Source organism: Leptosomus discolor, chromosome 9 (assembly GCF_034619465.1).
Source record: "Leptosomus discolor isolate bLepDis1 chromosome 9, bLepDis1.hap2, whole genome shotgun sequence".
Classification (NCBI taxonomy): Eukaryota; Metazoa; Chordata; class Aves; order Leptosomiformes; family Leptosomidae; genus Leptosomus; species Leptosomus discolor.
Window position 1 is genome coordinate 21,797,338 of NC_141399.1, and position 18,420 is coordinate 21,815,757.

Here is an 18,420-nt window from a genome sequence, read left to right on the forward strand (position 1 = left end):
ATACAGTGCTACATTTTAGAATTATTTCATTTCTGTAGACTCGTAAGAGATCTGTAGGGAAAAACATGCCTCATGGGGCTTAGAGGGGGTTTTGGGGGACACTGTTGGTTCTACCCTGCGTCCTACTGGGTTGGCAAGACAAAACCCAAGGGGCAGAGGCAAGCTCTTGGGCGAGCCGGCCGCGCTGCCGCGCGGTCCCCGGTGGCTGCGCGCTGCTGAGCGCCGCCGCCAGCTGAGTCCCGCCGTGTTGTGTTTCGCAGGCCGCCCAGGGAGCCGCTCCGGGCCCGCGGCGTAGCCCAGCAGCCGCCCCTGCCGGCCGGGCCCGGGGCCGCCGCCGCCCGCCGCAAAGCTGCTGTCCACGTGGACCGGTGCTGAAATCGCTCGCCCGGCGGCTACCCGAGCCTCCCTAGCCAAACCCCGGGAGATGGCAACCAACGGAACCAAGGTGGCAGATGGGCAGATCTCCACGGAAGTTGATGCGTCGATCACCAATGACAAGCCTAAAACCTTGGTAGTAAAAGTGCAGAAGAAGAAGACGGATCTTCCAGACCGAGACACTTGGAAAGGAAAATTTGACTTTCTTATGTCCTGTGTAGGTTATGCCATTGGCTTAGGGAATGTGTGGCGATTTCCATACCTTTGTGGCAAGAATGGTGGAGGTATGTTTGCCGTTTCATTCTTAGGATCTCAGATATAGTTATGTATTAGAATTCACTGTAAAAACCATCAGTAAAACTGCGCTTGGTTTTAACAGCTCTTTCGTTAGCATAGGTGTTTTTTGGGTTTGGGTATTTTTTCTCTTTATGCTTGTCCAGGAGGGTTGGAGGCATTTTGGAGTGCAGTGCCCTGCTTTGAGGTCTGCTCTGGAGTTTATTCTAACTTCTAGTTGGCAGGTGCTCTTAAAAGACCGTAAGGCATTAGAGCAGAACTAAAGCACATTGCCTTCCAGGTCTTCAGAGCCCTCTCTTTTGGTTTGAGTTTTTGAGAGGATTGCATATGGCTTGTAATACTGATTCTGAGCTTACCATAAAAGGCTAACTTCAGCTGGAAAACAGCCAGTTCTGGTTAAAGCCTTTATCCTAACTGCATGGTCCCATGATAGATGAAGGCAACAAAATATACAGTCTTTTGGATTTTAGCTTTTTACTTAAACAGAAAATATTTCAGTGATGAGGAGATATATTTTTGCCCTTATTTTCACCTTGTGAGATAGTGGTTCAGAAGTGTACATGTGCTTTCCACTAACTCTTTTGAAAAGTTACACTTAAGAATAAAAACATGTGAGTTTCTTTTCATACATAGTAGGGATGGAAACAGTGGAAACTCAGTAGTGTTTTCTCCACTACAACAGACTTCTTCATATTTCTTTTTAGGTGCATTCCTGGTTCCCTATTTCCTTACTTTAATTTTTGCTGGAGTGCCACTGTTTCTTTTGGAGTGTTCCCTTGGTCAATATACATCTATAGGAGGCCTGGGAGTGTGGAAGCTTGCTCCAATGTTCAAAGGTACAGTATGAATTTGGATTATTTTCCATTTGTTTCCAAGTTGCACAAAGTGACAGGGCAGGAACATTTCTTTATGCCTTCATATTTTTACTTAAACCATCATTTTCTACAGAAAACCCTAACTTTCTGAGGTGTAAACAATGATATTGAAACACACTAGGATATTATTCATGCCTCATTAAAAATAGCAAGAGTTAGGCATTAGGATCTCAACAAACTTATTTTTGAACTTTAAAAATTTTAATTGTTTTGTTAGGAACATATAAAGACTGTTCAAAATAGCATTTTAAATCTAGCAGTATTTGTCTGAGCAGATATGGAACTCTGTTCACAGCAATTTGGTAAACACTGTTTCTGGTCGAGGTCACAGAGGTTTGTATCTCGTGTTGTTCTTTATTGAAATTTGAAGGCCTGACACTTCAAAAATGGCAATTGCATACTGAATTGCTTAGAACAAGTTCACTCCACACTTAGATTTTTAACTAGTTTGAGATTTCTCATTGCTAGAACCTCAAGGTTTTAGTCTAGAATCTACACAGACCCACAAACCTCACAAACTGTGCTTTTCACCCTCTAGCCCTAAATTCTTTGACACTTCAGAGCTCTTGAGCTGACTCCTGGGCCAGAAGGGGAACAAGTTACCCATCGAGTTATCAATTACTTCACACAGTAGGACTAACAGTTAGTATAGGGTGAGCTAAAAGTTTGTTTAGAGTGGATTTAGTTGTAGGAAATTTTGTACTGGGAAAACTCAGAGATATGAAACTGTTTCTCACAGATAAGTATTTTAACTTTGCTGGAGTTACTGATGTTGGTAGGGGGCACGATGCAAAGTGTAGATCCTGCTCTGCATTATAATGATTGTTTTGAGCACTTGCTCCTGTTTAGTGTCATGTGGCAACTGGCACCAGACTGAATATTTTACGATACCCCTGAAGTCTCCATGTGGAGTAGAAGACAAGGCATTCTCATTGTGGAACCGCTGATGTTTCTTTAGTCTGAGATGGCTTAACAGCATTATACTAAGCATAAAACACTTAGATCAGTGTACTAAATGGATAGCTGGTCTTACAAGTCGTACTCAGTTTGCATGCCTCTGCCAGAAGTTTCTGTGGCACTGCTGTTTCAGAGAATGAGCTGATTTAGCTCTTTTCCCTAGAAGTAAAAAAATGCCTGTAAAATCTCAACAGCAGCAGATGAGACTGCAATGTGACACAGAGAACCAGACACTGATTAAATTTATAGATGGCTGAACTATCACTCAATTTCATGACCATTTTATAATGATACTTCTAAAATTTTAACTTGGCTTCTACAAAATTCAGTAAATTATGTTTGCCCCATATGTTGTGTTTGTCCTTCTGAACTGCAGCTCTTCAACTGTACACTTGTATAAACATTACTAGAAGTTACCTTCTTTTGTTTCTTTTTGTTTTCTTTACAGGTGTGGGACTAGCTGCTGCAGTCCTTTCCTTTTGGCTAAATATTTACTACATTGTGATTATTTCGTGGGCCATATACTACCTGTATAATTCCTTTACCACTGTAAGTGGGGGGGTGGAATTGTCTTTTGAGTGTAAAGCAAAGTGATATATAGATAGCTAATTAATCTGTCTCACTGTAAAGGTGTGAGGTTAACACATGCGTAGGAAGCAGCAGGAGAAGCCGTTTCTTACTAAAGAAAAACTATTTTATAAAAATCCATCTTTTTTATTCTTTTTTCTCCACAAGAAATGTAGAACAGAAAGCTGTGGAGAAAATATTCTGTTCCAAGAATGCCAGTGGAGAAACTTAATAATAGGTTATTTTGCAGCCACAGGCTTCTCTTTCTTACCAATTTGTTTAAATTTCCTCATCTTAATCTTCAGAGCCACAGATCTTTCATCTGTACCCTTTTAGTTTCACTCATTATCTGTCTCTGCCTGTTAATCGCAAGCGTGCCTGCTTGCTTCTCTGCTTACCTGCCAGGCAGCTACAAGTCATGCTCCGCAGTCCTTGCCCTGGAAATGCTAATGAGAGCACTAGCACCCCTTTGCCTTTGAGCCTACAGTCCAGTCATTGCCCTGAGAAAAATTCTAGTGTACAACTGATGGGTGTTTTTCTTCAACAGCAGCCACACAAATGTTGGTTCTTCGGGAAATAGTGTCATTGTAATGTGGTTTGATGGTGGAGGGGTTTATTAAAGAAATCCCCATGGAATGGAAGGTCTGTGATTTGATTAGCTCTGAACTTCTGTTCATTGTTATTTTTGCTTAGTTTTCTTTATTTTTACCTGCCTTTTTTTCCCCCCTCAAGGATGATTCATCAGATGAGTAGGTCTTATCTGATTTGTGAGCTTTGTCCATCTGAGGAAACATTCTTCCATAAGTCTCAATAATTAATGCATTATTGTTCAATTGTCTCTTCTACAAATTTTGTTCATGCTTCTTGTTCGTTCTCGGCTTTAAAGAATTGTCCCTTGACCAAATATGCATTAATTACTGACTGAGAGTGGCATGATCATTTCTCTTTTTTTGTTATCCTCAGATTTGTTGTTGATGTTAAAGTTCAGTCGTAGTCTGAAAGTGGGGGACTGGCCTATATTAGATGAATATTGACTTTTGATTCCTTTGAAGCCTCTTATTCTTGTATTTAAAATATGCAGTACCCTGATACAACATTTTCCATGAGGGGAAAATGGAAATCTCTGCTTAATAACCATCACACCGTTATTACCTCTAGTGCAACAAGAGGTAACGGGACCGCCAGGAGGTTCTTTCTGCTGCCCTTGTTTCTTGTAGCATGCTCAATATACTCTCACATACCGAGAGGAGTATCAGACTCCAAAGCATTTGGGCTGATATATTAAAGAATGAAAGAAATATATTCACATCTGATTCACACAACTGATATGAAGTTAAGTAACTTATGTGGCAGACATGCACCCCAGGGAGATCAGTGCGCTGCAGAACTCATCAGTATATTAGTTCTCCACTCAACTGTCATTTCTAGTAAAAGTAATTCTTACTTAAAAAGTGTTTGACTGTTTAGGTTTTTCTCTCTCTTTTTCTTAAATAGACTCTTCCTTGGAAACACTGTGAGAACCCATGGAACACTGACCGCTGCTTCTCCAATTATACCTTAGCAAACACCACCAACATGACAAGTGCTGTGGTCGAATTCTGGGAGTAAGCTGCTTATTTTTCTTTGTATCATTCCTGTGCATATTCAAGGATTAGATTGTTATCATTCATATACTGTCTTCTGAATTAGTTGTCAAATACACCATTCTGTTGGCTTATTCTAGACGCAACATGCACCAAATGACTGATGGGTTGGAAAAACCAGGGCAAATCCGATGGCCGCTAGCAATTACTCTAGCAATTGCCTGGATTCTGGTGTATTTTTGTATCTGGAAGGGGGTAGGCTGGACTGGAAAGGTAAGATTAAAAAGCACTGTAAATACCTTTCAATTAAAAATGCCCATTTTACTCAAATATTCTGAAAATTCTTGAGGTAAGAGGCACGGGGGACAGTTTTGCTGGTATAGCTCTAAGTATTTAACTTCTGTCTTTCTTGAACTGATACAGCACCATGTTTTTGAAAGAGGTGGCTCCTCTGTAGCTAGGTCTGACCACAGTCTTAGATGGTGTGTTCACTTATAGACTTGTTGGCTTTGCCAGGTGTAATTCTAAAAATATATCTGCTTGTTCCTGGGATGAATATTCTAGGTAGTTTGGATAGCAGCAGAGTGAGGATGCAGGGTTTTGGCTTCGGTGAGAGGCATGCATTTATTGCACAGCTTTTGCTGAGCTTAGATATGTGAGTGTTGAAGCTGTATTGCATACAAGAGCTACTCCTTTCCTTATGCTAATGAGAGCCATAGGTGGTTCTTGCCGCAGGCATGCTTGCATGCTGTGCTTCTTGGAGTCTGGCTGCTTTCTGAGTGCAAAATAGAATTTGGTAATGAATTAAGGCAATTATTGACAGACCTTTCTCCAAGAATGAAAGGGCAACAGCCTCTCACATTGGCATATACCTTTCCCTCTCCCTAAAATGGGAGGAAGAAATCTTAGGGAAATGAACAGCCACAGCCATGAGGCTTGGTGGCAACTGAAGGCTTGGGTTATGAGACCTCAAGTCTGGTGTAGAGGACTACGATGTTTTCACAATGAAAGAATGAATTGTAGGCTTTTGACAAGATGGTAGTAACTGTGACCCACTTCAAGCTGCGTGTTGTGCATGGCCTAGTTGAGCTCAGACCAAATCATTTTATTTCTCGTGTCTGTGAAGAAGGTGGCAAAAAGAGGGCTGACTTTGTTTCTTTGGAGTCTGACTTCATAGTATCTTTTTTATAGGGCTTTTGAAAAGGCGAGAGTAGGACCCTGTATATCATAACGTAGATGAGGAGAGAGTGAAAAATACAGGAACAGCTGTCTGAGAGGGGGAGAAACAAACAAACAGATGTTGTTCTACAAGCAGGGTACTGGTGCCTTGAACCTTGTGGTTTTGGAGGCTCCCCTTGTGAATACAAAAAAAAAAAAAAAAAAGCAAAGCATGAGCCCCTTCCTGCAAAATACCCTAGTTCACTATCTTCCACTTTCAGAAAAATCAGCAACAGCCACCTGCCTTGTAGACATGGCATTGGGAAGTTCTGCAGTAGGCACTCCCCTTCCCACACCAGGATTTTCTGTTGATAAATGCTTCGATTTTCAAAGTCAGCCTCAGTTGCTGCTACAGTATTTGTAGGGAGCAAATATTTTCTGAAGTGTTAACAAGCGCAGATCATTCTTCCTTCCACACTTACAATGTCTTGTTTCTTCACATCAGGTGGTATATTTCTCTGCTACTTATCCCTATGTTATGCTGCTTATCTTGTTCTTCCGTGGTGTAACACTGCCTGGAGCAAAGGAAGGCATTTTATTCTATATAACTCCCAACTTCAGTAAGCTTTCAGACTCTGAGGTAAATATTCAATCCTTGTAAACAAAAGTTTCACTACTAACTGTTCACCTTTCAGAGATATGACCTGCTCCTCAAGTGCAGAAACAGATTTTTTAAAAAATTATTTCCTGCAATCAGGTTTGGCTGGATGCTGCCACACAGATTTTCTTCTCCTATGGTTTGGGTCTTGGTTCACTGATTGCCCTTGGAAGTTACAACCCTTTCCACAATAATGTTTACAGGTAAGCAATGACTGCACATATTATAATGGCATTTTCCTCTCTCAGATGGAGCTGGATTCTGTCTTTCTGTGTACCTTATAATTGAAATAAAGTGTAGTCTCAGGTCTGAATATTAAATGTTATATCTAGCTAGGACTGAGATGTGTGACTGCATTTACACTAATGGGAGAGACAGTATGACTTGTCCAGCATGAAATGGAACCCAGACTGTGAAACTTTTTCATGGGGAAAAAAGATTAATATAAGGATGAACAGTAGGATTGTTTTAACTACTGTTTAAAGGACCTTATCTTTATTTCAGGGACTCCATCATAGTGTGCTGCATAAACTCATGCACAAGCATGTTTGCTGGCTTTGTCATCTTCTCCATTGTTGGATTCATGGCTAATGTCACTAAGAGGCCTATTGCAGATGTTGCAGCATCAGGTATCCAATATATTTTTCTCTAAGCTGTTCAGTGGCATCAGTTATTTCTTGTTTGTATGTTGTAACCAACTGCTTCATGTAATTGTTCAAAATCCCTCCCTCAGAACACTTCTCGGCTCCCTGTCATTTCAGTCACCCTCATTGGTTGCAAAAGGGAGAGCATTCCTTCAAACCTTTCAAGGCGGCACCAGCAAAATCATTTCCTGTCGAGCAGACTGTCTGCCTGCCTGCCTAGTGCTCTCAAACCTTTGGTGTGGAGAGTGGTCAGCCAGAGTCATCTTGGGCCGACACAAGGAATACTAATGAATACGACTTACAGGGAATGCATTTACAAGAGATGGCAGTGCAGTTTGCTGGTTCAGCGCTTAGCTGTGACAGCAGATTAAGAGCCTCTTGCTACTGAAATTCTTAAAAGCAAACTGAAAAGAGGAATGGTGGTCATTATGGTTTTGGAGCCTATATTCTCAAATTCAGTTAGGATTTTAAATTCCTTTTCTTGAGGTTAAGCCCTTTGAGGCAGATCTGTTTCTCACCTGTTCAGACCTACAGCTACCAGCCAATTTTATGGGACCCTTTATTATGAAAGTCATTTTACTTAGGGCAGTGAGATATCCATGGAAGAATTCTGCTGTTCTTTGCAGTTCCTTGTCTTTCTTCCAGATGAAAAAGCTCAAAGTAGCAGAGCAGATGTTTGCCCCAACCCAGCTGGTGTGCCAGATAGTCGTTTAGCAGTTCTAGCCACAGGGAGGGATCCGATAACTGAAAGCGTGGTTGGAAGTCACTGGTGGACAAAATATGTCTTACTATACTAGCAAACATATCCCATTGATAAAATATTTCCTTAGTTAGAAAAGTAGAGAATTTAAGCCCTAAAAATAATCTTCAATAAACGACACATACAATGAAATTAGGAAAAGAAATACAATGGCATGCAATGTTGTCAAAAATACCCTGGAAAGTCAGTGGTGTGTGAAATAAGCTTCTTGGATTTATGTGTTTGATACAGATATAACTATATAAAGCCTATTCCTGCAAACAGAACAATATTTTTATATCACATTAAGCTCCTAAATACATTTTAAGGTACCTAAAATAATAGACTTCTGAAAGATGCACATGACCTCCTGTGGCCACTAATTGCAAAGGATATTTGAACTTTTGATTAAGGCTTCTGTTTCTCCTAGCAAGCTCAGAAACTGATGCTTTATTTTAGTACTGCGAGACATGTTGCTTTGCAATGTTTTATACACCTTTGTAAAACAAACAGTGTTATTAAAAGCTGTAGCTGCATTTTGGTGGAATGTGTAACAGAGTAAAATTAAGAATATACTTACCTTAAGTTTATTTTGCTTTTACTACTGCCATTTGGAAAGCATATCTGCTATTGCTAGCAAGTGGTTGTTTCAAAATCTGCATTGCATTTACTTTAGTAATTCAGGTGTCTAATGCTTCACGGGCTTGAAAGCTATGTATGTCCAACCAGACATCACAGACAGACTTACTTTTAATGAAAACTGAAAAATCAGATACCCTGCCTTGGGTGAGGCACGCTAATTTTATTTCTGTGATTATTTAGCTTGCTACAGGTTTCCTTCTTAACCTGACATCAGCTGGCTTCCAGCTATGCTATAACAAAAAGAGCTCCTTTTTTAAAAAGAATTTATATTCTCCTTCCAGCACTATGCCCCCCATCAGCAGTTAGTAGGAACACAAATGAAAAGGTTTGCCTGTTCACAAATACATAGTTTATTAAAATGTGTATTTTAGGATAATTAATGGAATGGAATAGCAAACAGGAATACTGTAAATGCTGAAAAGTGTCTTCTCCACTTCTGAACTACTTGGTGCAAAGCAGATTACAGCTATTGATAACTACTCGAGAGGGAGAGAACAGTACCTGCAGATGTATTCCTAGCCAAGGACGACATTCCCTGTCTTTGCTATACAGAGGCGTCTCTCAGAAGCAGCTTCTGAACTGCATCTAGTATTTTGCTTTATTGCTTGGTTGGATTTGGGTTTGTGTTGTTGTTTTGGTTGGTTCGTTTTAAAAGCAAGATACATGCACTGACTTCTTGGTCAGTGAACACTGATGAAGCTGAAATCCCTGGTCAGATGCTGCATCCATGGCTGAGTCATTCAAATAAACCCAAAACCTTTGCATCAACAGGCGCAAACGATCACAACACCCAATCAATCACATTGACACTTTCTCTCCTGTTTCTCCTACCAGGCCCTGGACTGGCGTTTCTAGCTTACCCAGAAGCAGTGACACAGTTACCAATTTCTCCTTTGTGGGCAATACTGTTCTTCTCCATGTTGCTTATGCTTGGAATTGACAGTCAGGTAAAACTGGTGTAAAAATTAATAACGAAGAGAAATTTTCTGCAACTGTATGGTACAGGGTTGGCCTCTGTGCATCCTGCACCGCCAGCTGTTAGTGGTGTGGAATGGTTTCTGGAATAATCATAAATAATAGCTACTAAGGAGAGGAAAGGCTAAGAGGTTCAAGGAGCCTGGGATAGGAAGAAACAGATACTGAGACACTTCTGCTTTGTCATGAACTACTGGAAGCATATACAAAATTATTCTGCAGATAAAAGGAACTTTCTTTGAAATATTAACAATATTAAAAACACCTTTGCAATGTTCATCAATGTAGGAGACACTGGGATATGCTTTACAAGATTTAGATGCCACAAATATTTCTGAAAGGTGACTTCAGAACTTCCCACGTGGAGCAAAAAGATACAGCACACATTTCATTTTAAGCATATGAATGTCAGGAGCAAATTCAGGAGGCAGTAGGCTCATTACTGAGGACATTCTGCATCTTAGTATGTTCTGAAATCACTTCCCAACAGTAAGGATCAAGACTTTATTGGCTCAGGCCTTAGCTAAGAGTTATAGATGGCATCTGACAACTGGAAGTGAATGGGAAGCACAGCCCAGAGGTTCTGCAGTTCCAAATAAGATATTCTCCAGAGTTTTTGTCTAGATTAAACAATTAAATAATGAAATAATTAAGTCATGCAATCATTAAAAAAATATTTGTTGCAAAATGAACTAAAAAACACACAGAACAAGCAAAAGCACTTTACGCGCTAGAAAGGACTGTGTCAAACAAAAGCATTCGTTAATCAGTAATAATTTTGATACAGATAGCAGCTGTATTGTAAGCACCAAAGAAAGCACCCTGTCTTATTTTGCAAAGCATACTTTGAGGACTTTGTCAGGGAAGTCCCGTCTGCCTGCTGAAATGTTTGGTCATTTTTATGTGACCAGTCATAGGCAGATGTGTTAATCTACTTGCAATCAGTTGCAGTTGTCAAACCAGCACCTTACAGTTATTAGCACAGTCTTCAGAGCACATAAAGTTATATGAGAATTACTAGCTTAGTACTGTACTAATCTTTCAGTAGAGAAAATCCATCATTTTCTATAAATCCAAGTTGACTTCAGCCTGTGAACCAAATACATAAAGTCCAGGAGGACATTTTATCCTGCAACATGAAAGGAAGCTGAAAATTTGTGTTTTCTCTTCCTTTGGTTTTCAATAAGCTTGAGGCTTGACATTAAAACCTATTGCTCAGTGTGGGGGGAAACCACTGTGAAATTAGTTGGGTCAAAAATATTCTTGAAAGAACTTGTCTCTAGGCAACTAACAACTGAGAAGGGTAGTCTAATATTATTTAAAAGAATATGTATCTACAGGCTGTCATTTTCTGCCTGTCAGTGAAACATTTCATACTCTGTAATTTATAGGAACTATAACTGTTGGTTAAATTCTGATTGCACTGCTGGAAATTAATAAAACTTTACATGCATTCTGGTTTTCATTATTTTAGCCATCATAATGGTAACATTTATTTTGATTATTTATGTACAGAAAAAAATCTGAAATATGGCCATGCTTTCCATTTGGAGAATCACATCCTCAGCAAAAATCTTCTCTGGGGATACAAAAAGTATTTGATTTATTACATATGAGAATCAATGTTGTGTCTTTAACCTTCACCCTGAAGCACTTATTTGATTAGATGTTCTTTCATGTATGTGAGCAAATCACAGAAGGACAAGCGTAAGTTTTTGAAGGATCTAGGGATCAAAGCCTTCATCTATCAAAGAATGAATACTTTATGTTCATCAAGCTCAAACTGTAGTTCATAGTTTGGAATTTTGAGTGTTTTTCTAGCTGGAATCTTTTTGCACAGGTCTTTTTAGACAGAAACAAGGATATTCAGAAGCACTGCTTCCATAAAGTCAAGTGACTTTTAATTTATCGTGTAATGGATGCGGCCTCAGGCCAGTGATGAGTACTACTGAAAACTCTTCCCCTAAATGTAATCCTCCTGTTGTAGTGCATTGCGTTGTATTTTATTTCTAACTTTACTTACAGTTCTGCACTGTGGAAGGATTCATAACAGCTTTGGTGGATGAATTTCCGAAGTTATTGCGCAATCGAAGAGAAATCTTCATTGCTGTTGTATGCATTGTTTCCTATCTGATAGGGCTGTCCAATATTACTCAGGTATGTTCGGTAGAAGAAGGTGATCTTATGGCTGGTGTACAGCATCTATTTTGTTTCTCCCTTCCCCTGCTCCAACCAGGTATCATTGCCAACCATTGAAGTGGCAGGGATCTATCACCAACACTGTCTAAAGACTTCAGGCAGCAGACATTAACTTACAAGTGTAAAATGCCTCCAGTCCGTGGGTGCGGTTTGTCCTACTTCATGGTTCAGGTGACAAGCAAACACACATCTCTGCAGGCTGCCTTACAGTCCAGCAGGCAGTAGCTAGGGATGTTCTCCATTGCTTCCTGTGATCTACTAGATTGCAAACTACTTCAGGGAAATGGCTGAATTATTGAATGGAAAGGACTAAAGTGAAATTAAACCAGTTAATTGAATTCTAGCAGTAATCTAGTTTTTGTCAGTATTGACCTCAAGCGTTACAAGACTTTAAGCTGTTAACTTTAATTAATTTACATTAGTATGTCCCTAACCTATTTGCCACTGTAGCTCGCATTTTAATCTGTTGTGAAATTGGAGTCCTTACTATTTATTTTAACACTTCCTTCTTATGCGTTTTAGGGTGGAATCTATGTGTTTAAGCTTTTTGACTACTACTCTGCCAGTGGAATGAGTCTCTTGTTCCTTGTATTCTTTGAGTGCATCTCGATATCCTGGTGCTATGGTAAACACTATGTTTTTTTTTTTTCCCATAAGTTTTGCACACCATAAGGATACTTCATCTACTGATTTTTTGTTTTGTGTGTGCACATGCCGAGGGTAGGACTGAAATTGGACTTGTTTTATATGCATATAATTCCACTGAGGACTCAGAGTTGGCTTGTCGAAGGTACTTCTGCCTCTTTAAAACCCCCTGTGTATAAGCCTGGAAGCCATTAGGTGCTAAGTGTTTCAGGAATACTAAATAGGTGACATCTCCCTCTCTTTTCCTGTCCCATTTCCTTGGAAAGCCTGGATCTTCAGAGGTGTTCTCAACATAATGACTTAGGTCTTTTGGACTTTGTAGTGTTCTGTTTCCAGAAATGACTCTGTTGCTCTAGGATCTTGCAGTGAGAGCCAGGCTCCTTGGTCAGTCATACCTTGCATAACTGCCCTAAAATATCCAAAAGTCAGGACTGGCAAGCTATGGGTATAAAGACAAATGAGTATGTATTGTATTCTTGACAGAGTATTTGTGCATTTGACCTTAGTTCTGTGTTAGCTAGTCCAAGGACCTGCTCCCATGATTACTAAAGCACTTATATTATAGAACTGATTCAGAGCTAGGTAACTAGAGTCTTTGCTGTCTTTTAATGGGCTTGAGAGGATGGAACAGCATTTTATAGGGGAGAGAAACTGCATGTGAATCCAGCAAATGCGAATGGAAAAATACACCAGCTAAATAATGAAGAAATCAAAATTATAAGGAAGATGATAGTCATACGTTTTAGAAGACGATGGGGTGCTGGTAGGTAACTCATCAGCAGAAGGGCTACTCTTTGATTTCACATGCGGTTCTACATGTATATGGTGTGCATCTATTCACACGAAGTGAAGCTGGTTAACACTAGGATGAGTTTGGGTTTTTTTAATTTAATTTGTAGAATATCATTCAAGATCCCTCGTTCTAGTAAGACTTAAAGTTGAAATTAACCAAGGGTGTGTGTTTGCATCTGACCTTCAGATGTACAGACTTCCTCAGCCTTTGCATGGGAATAAGTTTGCTGGTCGTTAATGAATTAATTATGATGTGGAAGAATGAGAACAAATGATTCTTGATGCTTTTGGGTTTGCACATTTCGTTCCTATTTGGACAGGTGAAAAGTTATGTTGGGGTCTGTATAGAGCTTCCAAATATACCTCATCATTTATGACAGTGTCTCTCAAAACCACTGAGCTTTCAATTGAATCAATTATCTGATATGTTTCTATACTGTTTCTTATTTCTATATGTAGGTGTTAATAGATTTTATGACAACATCCAAGAGATGGTGGGATACAGACCCTGCATCTGGTGGAAACTCTGCTGGTCATTTTTCACTCCTATCATTGTGGCAGTAAGGAACAAACTTTTATTATATGATTCAAAGGATGTAAATGAGGTTGCCTATGTACTGCGGCGTTGTCATTTCCACCCCCACAGGTTCATATTAACTCTGACCTCATTCCCTTTTTAAGGATTTGAGCAATTCCATTGAAGGCAATAAGCAAAAAACAGTGTCATTAGAGGAAGCCTGTGCCCTAAGAAAAGAAGCCTCGCACCATTTCAAGATTTGTATTAGTCCTCTGGAAATGGTAACTAGTCAGGAGTTTAATTGGCGGAGATAGAAAACTGTAAGAAACAAATTTTGACCATTTCTTGTATTCTTAAAATTTAGCAATCTCCCTAAAGTCTGAATTTTGCATATACATGAAAATGCCCACGTTCTGAAACTAAATTCCCTCACAGGCACTGTTCTGGTAACAGACTAGGATTATAAACTGATGTTCTTCTCTCATGGGATTCCGTGGTGTATATTACCCAGTTTGTACTACGTTGCTACTGTTTTTCCTGGCAAACCTTGCAAGGATTTTGTGCACTGGAAACCATAGTACAGTCTCTTCCCAATTCTAAACTTCATCCAGTTAAGCCCATAGAGTACCTTTCGAAGTAATAAGCAAAGAAATGTAAATTTACTACACATAATATAGTCAACCCAGATGCAATATAAAAAAGCTGCAATCGAGTAGACACTATTACATATGACATAATACTTCTCACTCATTGATATTTCTCTGATACTCCCATATAGGTAGCCATAGAAAAGCAAACAAAAAGCACTAGAGGCACAGAAATGTGTTTATACTGAGGGTTCCTTGATTCATCTCTCCCAGATGAAAGTGGCTTTAATTTTTCTGAAAACAAGTGTTCAGGAAGGCATAAAAATGCATTTTGGTTATTTTAGTGGTTTAGTAGGAAGAGGACCAACAGTGTATGTAAAACTTACCAGATTTCTCCTGTCTTGTAAAGTCTTCAACAGAATTTGCTGTCCAGTGCAAGTCCAGTGATGATGTGCTAATAAAATCTCCCTCACTGGGATATGTTCTGCACAAGGCCTGAACCTGGGATCAGAATGAGCTTCCTACTTTGCTAGTTCAGTTTAGCAGGTTTACCAGGTGCAGGCTGGTTTAGACATTTGAAACAGGCCAGGATAGGAGTCCTCCTTGGGAACTTAAAGGAAAAAATACCATGTTTGCAGGTCATCTGTTTGAAAACAACACAAAAGCAACCCACTGGTGCTGATGATCAATGGTATAGTATACTGTGTATGCAGGTATTATTCTCCAGGACCCTCATCTTTCCCAATAGCCCCCTTCCCTCTGATTTTGTGCAGGTTATCTGAGCACTCTGCTAGTACCTGTGGAGTCCTCGTACCAGCATACCTGGATAATCTGAGATGCAGGTTATGTATGTGAAAATATAGTGTTAACTTGAAACATTAACATTAATTTTGGTAAGAAGCTTCTTGGGAAACCATCTCCTCGTCTCTTGTTATTGAAAAATTCAAAGTGTTTTTTGAATTTCATAGGACAAGTTCAGTTATGCAGACAAATCTGTAGTCACTTACTGAACTGCAGGTTCCATTCTGTCTGCCCTCATTTTCCATTACGTTTTTGTTCAGAGGATCTGAACAATGTCAGAGCCTCTTGGCCAAGCACTCTTAGGTGGTGATATTAGAGAGATCAATACAGAACCAGGCTTTAAAGAACATTCTCATTCAGAGCCTCTAGGAGTCTGTTGCTGACCAGTACAGTAGAGCTGTTCTGATACTGTTATCCCATAAGAAAGTTAGTGGAAACAAACAACTTCACAATTTCAGCATTACAGTTCCATTATTTACACGTTCCCACACTAGAGGTTAAGCTAGCAGGGAATCAGTGAGTGCAGTGGGCTGACATCTGCCTGTTTTCTGCAACTTCCATCTGGAAGACTGACCTGCAGGCCCCATCTACAAGCTGGTGCCCAGTGGCCATCACCAGGGACCAAAGGAACCCTTTTCACCTTGGCAGGCTTGAGGTCCGAGTCAATCCAGAAAAACTCTTGAATGCAGACCACTCCAGAAATCTCATCCAATTTGCCTTTTCCGCTGTATTTTGCAGGGAGTATTTATCTTCAGTGCTGTCCAAATGACTCCGCTCACAATGGGAAGTTACGTTTTCCCAAAATGGGGCCAAGGGGTTGGCTGGTTCATGGCTTTGTCTTCTATGGTGCTGATACCAGGCTATATGGCATATATGTTTCTAACCCTGAAAGGCTCCTTAAAACAGGTAAGTCCCTCTTTTTCCTGACTGCATGATTTCATCTCATGAGACCTGTGCACACTGATAAGAGATAGCTGGGAAGTTGTTTTCTATTGTGTATCTCCTGTGGCCTCGCTTGCTTAGCCCAGTTATTTTGCATTGAGCTGAAAAATATAAAAACAAGTACCAGGTAGACAAAAAACAACCCAGGGTCTGTACCACCTGTTGTTAAACAGAATTCACCGCCTTAAATGTGGTCCTTATCTCTGGGCTTTGACGGTTCCAGACACTTTGCTTCCCAGCTCCTTATACCTAGAAAACAAAGTAGCAGTTTACAAAATATGTAAATGTGTCCCTATTAATGCAAGACATACTGTCATGTATCAGGGCAGGTGATGCTCTAAGGAATTGGAAGCAAACCCTTAGGACTAAACACACGTAACTCTTGTTTTCTATGAGTCTGCTCACAGTGACCTTGTTGAGCATCTCCCTGCTGTGATCAAAGATTTGAGCTCCTGTTCTGCATCACCCCTGTTCGAAGTCACAACGCCTGCCTTGTTCTGCTGCAGCTCAGAGAAAGTACACGTAAAATCCTGGGAGCATATTTTATGATTATGCTGCACTTCCCTTTAGTCTTTATTTAAAGGATTTCTATGAACAGTTACTTACTGCAGCACATTAGAGGCCTTTTCCTCATTGCACCATGCCCTTAGCCTCTCCCCTATCCCTTATTCCATTTGTTAAAAGGAAGTGACACTTCCTACATGAGAGAGGCGCTGTATGGTGTAAATCCATTTTAAGGTCCTCAGAGAAATGCTGCTAAAGGAGTGTGAATGTTAATAAGGTTATTGACCAGTACACCACTTAGTGATCACGTACAATTGCCGTAGTTAATTTTTTTTTTCATCTGGGTGCATCCTCAGTTCTCCCTCTCCAGCCAATAGCCTCACTCTGTGCATAACAGACACTTCTTCAGCGCAAGTACTGAAACGCACATCTCTGTCCTCTATGATTGTGGGAATCAAAGATTGTCAAAATTAATTTGTCAGAATTCCTAGAATAGTCTAAAGACAGCTGACAGAGCCATCTTTGCAAAGAGATGGATGATCCTAAGCAGAATTGACAAGTAATGCTCAGATCTTGATCCAGATATTTGTCTTCAGCAAATTTTAAGACTCAGTGAAGCTTCAAAGAAGCCTACCAAAAAAATTCTGGGTTTTTTTTTCCCCTGCTTGTTCTAAGCTCCTACATTTTGAATATCCTCCCCTTGGTCTTATGGAAGCATTTACATGCCAATGGAGAATTGTTGCTCTAAAACATAGCTGCTTCTTGAGCAGAGTTGTATAAGGCCACAGTAAAAGTTCCTCATCTCAGTCGTGTTGTGGATTAAGGTCTGATTTTTGAAAGCATTGACAAATGATTATTAGATAATAGGACACGCCTACACCGCTCACAGGCTTTGACAATCAAAACTGGGCTCTCTTTCTCGATACACATGTGAGCCAGGCAGATAAGCCTTGTGAATGGAGAACACAAAAGGACTAGGAAAGACAGCCTAGAAGTAAACAATCTTAAATACAAGGCTCCTTTATCTGTCGTATCCTTGGAGGTAGTACCTCCCAGAAGCTGCAGCCATACTCTCTAGTCCCTTCAGCTCCCTGGGGAGGTCACCGTCATGTCTGAGCTCCAATTGGAGTCCCTGCTGCCCACCGCAAACTTGCGGCCTCTATGCTTGACCTGTGGACTTGCAGCAGAGTCTCTCCTCACTTCTTCTCCCTAGGCGTGCTCAGTTGTTAATGCCTGGTGCCATCTACCATTTTGCATGTGGTCTTTCAGCTCCCACTGACATGTTCAGAACACAGCTAAAACTGGTTTTAGTATATGTGACTTACTGCCTTTTTGGTCCCTTGGGAGACAGAATTTTTCATTTTAGCTCTAATGCCTAGACAGAAGTGTTTAGGATTACTTTAAAAAAGTAAAAAAGTAAGCTTAGAAACATTTTTTTTGACTGCCTTGCATTTATTGTTGTTCTTTAAACAGCGCATCCAAGTAATGATTCAGCCCAGTGAAGACATCAGTCATCCTGAAAATGGGCCGGAGCAGGCACAACAGAGCAACTCTGCAAACAAAGAAGCCTACATCTAAACTTCTGTATCATGAAAGTACCAATACTGCTCCAGAAAAACAAAACCATGGTTGAATATGACCACAAATTTATGTCTGAGAATATAATTACCTACCTCTAGTGGCAAAAAAAAAACAAAAAAAAAAAAACAAAAAAAAAACGGAAAAAGAAAAAAGGTCATCCCCACTGTAAGGGAATCGCCATGGGTATGATTCAGCCATTGCGTGAGCTCAGATGTTGACATTGTTTTCTGTTCTCTGGCAACCCACAGACTGTTAATGTTTTTATCCTTTCACAACAATAGTTGCGTATCTTGGAATTTGTAAATTGATGTGCCAAGGCCTTTTTAATCTACCTTTTAGCACGACTATTTGAAGTTTTGTGCTGCTGATTTTTAGTAGGTTATCA

The 18,420-nt window shown here is 40.1% G+C and overlaps 1 protein-coding gene across 1 annotated transcript; it reads left to right on the forward strand.

Moving 5' to 3' along the window:
* The first annotated feature begins 424 nt into the window (after positions 1-424).
* SLC6A1 (solute carrier family 6 member 1) lies at positions 425-18,032 on the forward strand. Its single transcript, XM_009955615.2, has 14 exons — positions 425-659; positions 1,374-1,505; positions 2,950-3,050; positions 4,563-4,672; positions 4,792-4,924; positions 6,315-6,449; positions 6,567-6,670; positions 6,972-7,096; positions 9,327-9,439; positions 11,493-11,624; positions 12,189-12,291; positions 13,563-13,663; positions 15,747-15,914; positions 17,928-18,032. The coding sequence occupies exons 1-14, from the start codon at positions 425-427 to the stop codon at positions 18,030-18,032; spliced, it is 1,797 nt and encodes a 598-aa protein (XP_009953917.1).
* The last annotated feature ends 388 nt before the right edge of the window (positions 18,033-18,420 follow it).

Bases quoted from the DNA above. Each gene is read 5' to 3' on its own strand.
- SLC6A1 (XM_009955615.2), top strand. From the start codon at position 425: ATGGCAACCAACGGAACCAAGGTGGCAGATGGGCAGATCTCCACGGAA. The intron at 6,671-6,971 runs GTAAGCAATGAC...TCTTTATTTCAG, and splicing joins TTCCACAATAATGTTTACAG to GGACTCCATCATAGTGTGCT. The intron at 11,625-12,188 runs GTATGTTCGGTA...TATGCGTTTTAG, and splicing joins GGCTGTCCAATATTACTCAG to GGTGGAATCTATGTGTTTAA.